A 7,305-nucleotide genomic window follows, 5' to 3' on the forward strand; every position below is an offset into this window, starting at 1 on the left:
GATTGGAGTGATGGTATGTGACATAGTTGCTAAAATTCATGATATTCTTGGGATTCTCCTAATAAGTTTTGATAGTGAATTGAAAGGAAAAAGTGTTGGGTTGAGGATAGAAGAAGCATTAAAGATGAGTTGATGGTGCATCAATTGTTGTAATATTTAGTACATGCAATTGAAAAACCTTCATGCAATCTCTCCCCCAAGGGGAGTGCCAGTTTTATTTGCATTCACAAGACATATATTGGTGGTTTGGGAGACAAGTTAAACTTCTAGCAAGATTGGAGTGTTGTCTCATACTTGAGAACCCAAGATATACATAGGTTTTGGTGCAAACATTACATGAGTGCATGTGCTTCTTTATGTATTACCTAGTTAAAAGGCAATCATTCTAGTTCCTTGTAGTAGTATTGTCAATGAAGCTAGGGTGCAATAGGTGGAAAAAATATTTTGTATTGAGGGCAAATGCACTTGAAGGAGAACTTGAAGACACCATCAATATATTGGACATGATATATTGTAGCCAAATGACCTAAAGATAAAGGTCTTTAGCAGTTATATCTACTTTATAGTTATTTAAAAAAATGGTTTGTACTTCTACAGCCTTTTCACATTGCTTTTCTCACTATTTATGATTGTACTAAAGTGAAATTGAGAAAGAAAAATGTAAGTGACTAAGGGTGGTAGGTCTAATAATAGGCCAAATAGGATCCCTAGGTATATCCTATCCTTGGTGTGCCCTAAGCCACTGTGAATGAATGTACAAAAGGGTTAGGGGATTAGAGATAGAGTTGGGCGATTGAGGGGCTACTAAACATACCTAATTTGAGGACCCCTAGGTGCATTGCAATTTGTGTGCATTTTTTTTTCTCTTTTCTTTCCTTCTTTTTTTAAAATATAAAAGTGTCATACAATGAGTCTTTTAGCCTTATAAGATAGATTGAAAAAAAATTCAGTTTGGAGAACTAGATAAGAGATGCATTGCCTTGAAACATGCTACCAAACTAGCACATAAACTCATCCTCAAAGGGAGAAAAATGTAAAAAAATTTAAAGAAAATTCTAGTAGATACTAAGTTTGCATACCTTTGTTTCACATGTTCTACAAAGAATGAGACAAAAGCTTTGTGAACACATTTTTCATGCTCAGCAATGGCAACTTTGCACACAACATTGTACTTGACTTGATCAGGAAGGAGTTCCAATAGTAGTCACACATTTGGCATTTTAGAAACTTGTAAGAAGTTCATGCACCCTTACTCAGGACTTCCATCAATAATAGGATTCATGCCCATCTTTGTCATCCACCCTTCTCTACCTCTTCCCCCATTGACTACCCCAAGCTTGCATGCATTCAAGGGTGGCTATGCGTTGCAATCACACCACTTGATTATGCACATGTGGAGTTAAATGTCCTCCATTGCTCACTCTCTTCCAAGCTACATCAAACAACATTTTGCCTCCATAGATTACATATACTCATATCATCATTGTTCATCATCTTAGACCAACTACCATTCATCGCTTTGGCAAGCCGTCTCAATCACATAAGGTGTGGCTTTGTGCCCTCAACTATACACTTCATGTATGGTTGAAGCCACATGGGGAGGCCTTTCAATACTACTCAACTCATATGGTTGACCACGTGCCCTTTGAATATCATTCAAACTCTTGGTCGAACACACTTTCATAACAAGTCGGGCATGACATAGATAGGTACATTGGCTTACCCATTAAGTATTGTACGACCAATAGAAAGGTAAAAGTAATTATCACCCACATCACTCCTTAAGCTTGATCATGAAGCCTTTTGAGGTATGTGCTAATCCACAATAGGGCCGTTACACACCGGTCCGCGGCCGCCCGAGCATACCTAATCCGGCCAATAAGAAGGCCGGATTTCTAAAAGAGGGCGCCCCCCTCTTACACACTGGGGGCGCCCGGCACGTCGCCTTCTCTCTGTCTTCAATGCTCCCCCCGGCCCCCTTTCTGCGTTCCGTAGGGCGGGGGAGCTCCCCTGTCCTGTTCCGTCCTCGCCTGAGACGTCGATCGTGATTGGCCACTCCTCCTCTGTTGGCCCCATGGTGGGCTCCAGGACAGAGAGAGGGCTTCCCGTTGCCCTAGTTCCCGTTGTTGCAACAGCCCGTTCCCGTTGCACATTTCCGTGCTGCAGCCCGTTTAGCTCCACCTTCTGTGATGATTTCTCTGGCCGCCATGCTCATCAGAGCTCTGTTTTCTGCCCACATGAGTGGGCTCCAGGTAGGTGCACCCTGTGTGGCCGACACACAGGGAGCCGTTGATACACAGGAGCTTCCCTGTGTTGCCCGTTTCACCACATGCATAAATGTACACATAGTGAAGGTTCATCTCTCTGTGTTTTTCTGGATTCATCATCCCTCTCTTCGCATGAAAATGTACACATCGTGAAGGTGGGAAGGCATATTTCATGATGATGCATCCAGCTAGGTCTCTCTCTCTTGCAGAAACCAGTTCAGGGTTTAATCATGTCCAATTGCTTGCATGTAATTTAACCAGTTTAGGGTTTGATCATGGCCAATTTCTTGCATGTAATTTGTAGGCTTCGCAGGTGATTCGCAAGCTTCAACCGAGGGTTTTCTCATATCTCTGGCTCGAAGGCAGAGGTCTTTATCAGATTAGAACTTCACAGCATTCACAGGTATGCTCTCTCTCTCTCTCTCTCTCTCTCTCTCTCTCTCTCTCTCTCTCTCTCTCTCTCTCTCTCTCTCTGATTGCCCTGGTAATGTTTTCACAGGTGATTCTATTGACCTTGACTGACCAGTTTGCAGCATTAACTTTAGGTGTGGTTTCTTCTCTAAAAAGGAAGAAGATATCATGCATTTGTTTTGGGAATGTACCCATTTTAGAATGACATTAGAAGAAGTTTGAGAAAGTCATGTTTACATTAAGGTTTCAGAATTTATTACTTGTAAGTAGGCAATTTTGGGGGGGAAAGAGAGCTCATAATAGAGAAAGCATTGTACTTGTAGGCTATGATAAGAGCATTAGTTATAAGGAGGGTATGATATATAAAAAATAAAACAAGGCACAAGGAATCTGTAGATTGTGTAAGTCGGATGTTGAAAATGCCTTTGACCCTTGTCTTTTTAGAAGTGATATCCATTTAGTCTATACGATAGCACTTAGGGCTTTTGAGAAAATATGAACTACCTTGAAGGCTGAAGACATCTTTACACACATAATGTTTTGTAACACTCGAGAAGTAGAACTTAAGATTTGAACTTACATACCTTCAGCACTCAACCCATACTCAAACCACTAGGCTATAACCCCATTGGCTCTCTTGTCCTTGAGAACCACTAGGTTACAACACCATTTACAATCTTAAGTGTAAAAGGGTATGGGCTTGAATGGGGTACACACTAGTTATCCATATGTAAAAGGGTATACTTTAAGTGCATAATCTTGGAGTTCTTTGGTAGGAAAAACTTCAGATTCATGCTTTTAGTTTTATTGGTGACTTTTTTAAAAGGTTTATTAGTCGGTTTAAAGTGTTTAATCAAGTATTCTAAAAATAATTATTATGAGAATGATGATCAACATCCGTAGCGTCCCTTCATTCACATGCAATTCAGGAAGTGTCTGCTGGTAGGTGGTGGCCGGTGTGTAAACTATTGTGGACGGAAGATGGACGGACACTTATTGATAACGAAAAGTGTTCACTGCCAAGTGTGTAAGGAGGTGGCGGACAAGTGACCGCCCAAGTCAACTTTTCCTGTGCCCACAAACTGGGCACAGATTGGGCGGGCAATGGCGGTGTGTAACCACCCTTAAACTTTATTGGCTTGACTAGTCCACTTGGGATAGAGAAACAACTTCAGTGCTTTCTAGCTAGTGACTTCTTGTCATGTATTAGATATGCACATTCCATCTCCATCACTTTCTAGCTAGTGCTTCTTCTCAAGCATTGCTATCTACTTTGTTACCCTTGGGTTGGACATTATATACATTCTCTAACGGATTTGTCTTGAGATAAATTAGTCTACGCACTCGTATGACACTCATTTTCAATGTGTTTTTCTTTTGTCACATAGCGTGTAGGACCTAGGTTCTCATTGTGTGCTTCTTGGCTTGGGACAATTTACCCTCGGGAACTAGTATTGTGATGGACTAATTAGAGGAAGCTTATCCACTAGATACCGGGAGGAGGGTCATACACAGAGAGCGAGAGAGAGAGAGAGAGAGAGAGAGAGGGGAAGAGGCCGCCACAAAACAGTGACGGCGAATAGGAAGCTACGCTTGTTTATCCACAAAAAGAAAAGTGCAGGGAGAAAGGGCAAGACCCTTTAAGGCAATCAATCAATCAGGGAGAGGGAGGAAGGGAGCAAGGGAGAGGTTCTTTTTAAGCGTGAAGGTTTTTGCTTTCTCGGCCATGCTGCATGAGCCAGGGGATGATCATCTTTGTCAGCAGAATTGCGCCTAATATTAAGAAAGGGCTAAAGAGCGTCTCATCATCATCATCACCATCTCCCTCTCCTTTCTCCTTCATTGTTCTCGCCACTGGCTGCAATATGAGCTCGGATAACTGTGTCTTATTCAGTCGAGGTACTGCTTCTGTGATGGGGGGACGCTGCTGGCAGAAAGAAATGACAGAAGATGCGAAGCAGCAGCTGGCCTTCATGCAGGCAAATTGGGCTGATATGAAGCCCCTTTGGCTTCCCAATTCTGACATTAGCACAGCAAATAGAAGAAGCCCTGCACGAGGAGGCCTCGATGTGATGATTTCCGGCATGAGTGCGGCCAATTGCAGCAGCAGAGTCGAGGCATCGGCAGCAGGAAACTCATTCGATGCTACTGCCGCCGCCGCCGCCGCAGCTTCTACTGCTACTGTTGCTACTACTACTGCTGCAAATTGCAGCATAATCAAGGCATCGGCAGCGGCAAGCACATTCAATGCCGCCATTGCGGCTGCTACTGCTACCCGTACTACTACTAGTACCACTGCTACTATTACTGCTACTGCAGGCGGTGCAACGAGAAGGCCCCCCCAACTACCGACCATGGCTGGGAGCTCATGCTGCAGTAACAGTAACAGCTGCATCCCTCATAAGGCGGCCTTTACGAGGCTCCTCGAAGGGCCGGAGGCTGCCTGCCTGGCTAGTACCATTGACCCCTCCAGCTCTCAGCATCAACAAGCACTGAACTATGGCGGCGGCGGTGGCCCGTTAATCCTCATGAATAATTACAATTCCTGTTCAAGAAGCTGCCTTCCGCCATCGCCATTGGCCCCCAATTTTGGCAGGCTGTTGCCACATTTGGCAGAGAACGCCCCTCCTCCTTCTCACTTGCCAAACCAGCCTAGCCCCCACGACAATCCCTCCCTCTCCACCTCTGAGACTTGCCACGCCCGCTTAGCCCCCGCTAACCCAGGATTTGGCCCTAATCCAAACATCATTAAGAACGAAGCCTTGGATGAGGACGTCATAAGTAACTCGCCCCTCCAAAGTGTGAAAAGGGGCAGAGGGGAGGGTGGTGGTTCACACATTAAGGTAAAAACACTACCCTCACATTCTCTTTTGCCCTATTAAAGTCTTTTAGGTGCTTATTGTTTGGCCTTCCTTGGACCATAATGTGCTCTTAACTCCTTACCTTCGTGACTTCTATGCCCCATCTTGCAACTCACTTCATTTATTTGCTAATATCATCCACTAGGTCAAAGGGGAGCAAGTTCAAGAGGTCTCACCAAAAAGGCCAAGAAATGCAGCTCCTTGTAAAAAGAAAGAGGATATCAAAACGGATGAGCCACCTAAAGTAATTGGAAAGAACAAGGCACCCAGGTCTAATGCCCCCAAGACAGACTTTATACATGTGAGAGCTAGGCGCGGTCAAGCAACAGATAGTCATAGCTTGGCTGAAAGAGTAAGTTTGAATGCTCATCATTTGAATATGTGCTTATTTGTGCATGTCTCGGACAAGAGCAGTATGGGGAGAATTGTTTTGTGTAGGCATCTATTTCAATTTGCCTTCAATGCTTTCTTTCTTATTTAATGTCTTATGTGAATAAATTGATCATGATAAGCTATATTTTAGTGCAATATTTCATGTATTGTTTTCTCTAGGTAAGAAGAGAAAAGATTAGTGAGCGAATGCGATTCTTACAAGACCTTGTGCCTGGGTGTAATAAGGTACACATCTATTTATCCCCCTTGATTGTATTGAAGTACATCTTTCTACCCTAAGTAAAGCTCCTAGCCAACCTTACCACATTCTTTATATGGTATATATTAGAGGATGCCTTACTACCTCAAATATACTCCCTATCAAACTCAACCAATCTTGATTACCTTGTTTATCTTTCTTATCGTGCAATGAGCACACTAAATTACTCATGTGCTTGGCCTTGTCTAACCATCGTTTCTTTTATAGATCAATGGAAAGGCCATGATGTTGGATGAGATAATCAATTATGTCCAATCTCTCCAACATCAAGTGGAAGTAAGTAATATTAGTTTAAATTTTCCAAAATTTATTAGCATGTTAAGTTACACGTAGATAACATGATGTTTTGTTGTGAATTTTAGTTTCTAGCCATGAAATTGGCGGCTTTGAATCCAAGACTAGATTTCACAATAAGCAATTCCCTAGAGAGAGAGGTTAGTTTTGGAAAATACTTGATTGTGATTGGATTTTAAAGATGGTGTTAAAATGTTATGTTTGCTAAACTCAACCTCTTGTGCAGGTCACTTTTTCCATGGACAATGGGAGTGAACTTAATATGGACATTTTTGGGAATCAATTTTTGTGTTCAGATTATCTTACAACAACACAAAACACATCTACATTTTACTTGGGATCGTGCAATGACATTGATGTCTCAATTAGGACCGACATCTCTGTTGACAATTGCACTAGTATATTAGACTATTAAGAGGTCTATGACACATTTTTGGGCCTTACTTCCTAATTACACTTGACTAACCTGTATATTAGCACTAATTGTATTATTTGTGTAAATTTTGTTCAAGTTCCTTTTATGTATTGCAAAGATCACATTGACTTTCATAGAGTGAACTTGACAAGTAACTAGCTACTATGTTACATATTCACTTGGCAAATAGATTTTGGAAAGTCTATGCTCTATTTTTATCATATTTAAGTTGCTAGTTGACTATAGTGGCAAGCACTATTTTCCATCATGAAATAAAGGTTCCAATAATATTGAATGATACTTACATTACAATGGATACTAACAATTACCTCTAAGATAACAAGGGTTACCCACAAGGCAAGATTGACCTCACCTTCAAATGTTCAAAGAAACATGCTGCAAACT

General features: G+C 42.0%; 1 protein-coding gene across 1 annotated transcript; it reads left to right on the plus strand.

The window, feature by feature from the left end:
• Window positions 1-4,233: 4,233 nt before the first annotated feature.
• On the plus strand, window positions 4,234-7,004 carry LOC148038635 (uncharacterized). Its single transcript, XM_087673878.1, has 6 exons — window positions 4,234-5,521; window positions 5,685-5,891; window positions 6,092-6,157; window positions 6,399-6,467; window positions 6,554-6,625; window positions 6,712-7,004. Exons 1-6 carry the CDS (start codon window positions 4,412-4,414, stop codon window positions 6,898-6,900), a joined length of 1,713 nt encoding a protein of 570 aa, XP_087530004.1. The 5' UTR covers window positions 4,234-4,411; the 3' UTR covers window positions 6,901-7,004.
• Window positions 7,005-7,305: the final 301 nt, after the last annotated feature.

The sequence above is a fragment of the Lygodium microphyllum genome, chromosome 3 (assembly GCF_053477565.2).
Source record: "Lygodium microphyllum isolate KBCC chromosome 3, Lygodium_microphyllum_v1.1.10, whole genome shotgun sequence".
Taxonomy (NCBI): domain Eukaryota; kingdom Viridiplantae; phylum Streptophyta; class Polypodiopsida; order Schizaeales; family Lygodiaceae; genus Lygodium; species Lygodium microphyllum.

Excerpts from the sequence above, each read along its gene's own strand:
- LOC148038635 (XM_087673878.1), top strand. The coding sequence starts at position 4,412 with ATGAGCCAGGGGATGATCATCTTTGTCAGCAGAATTGCGCCTAATATT. Across the intron at positions 6,468-6,553 it reads CTCTCCAACATCAAGTGGAA|TTTCTAGCCATGAAATTGGC; the intron begins GTAAGTAATATT and ends TGTGAATTTTAG. Across the intron at positions 6,626-6,711 it reads GCAATTCCCTAGAGAGAGAG|GTCACTTTTTCCATGGACAA; the intron begins GTTAGTTTTGGA and ends CCTCTTGTGCAG.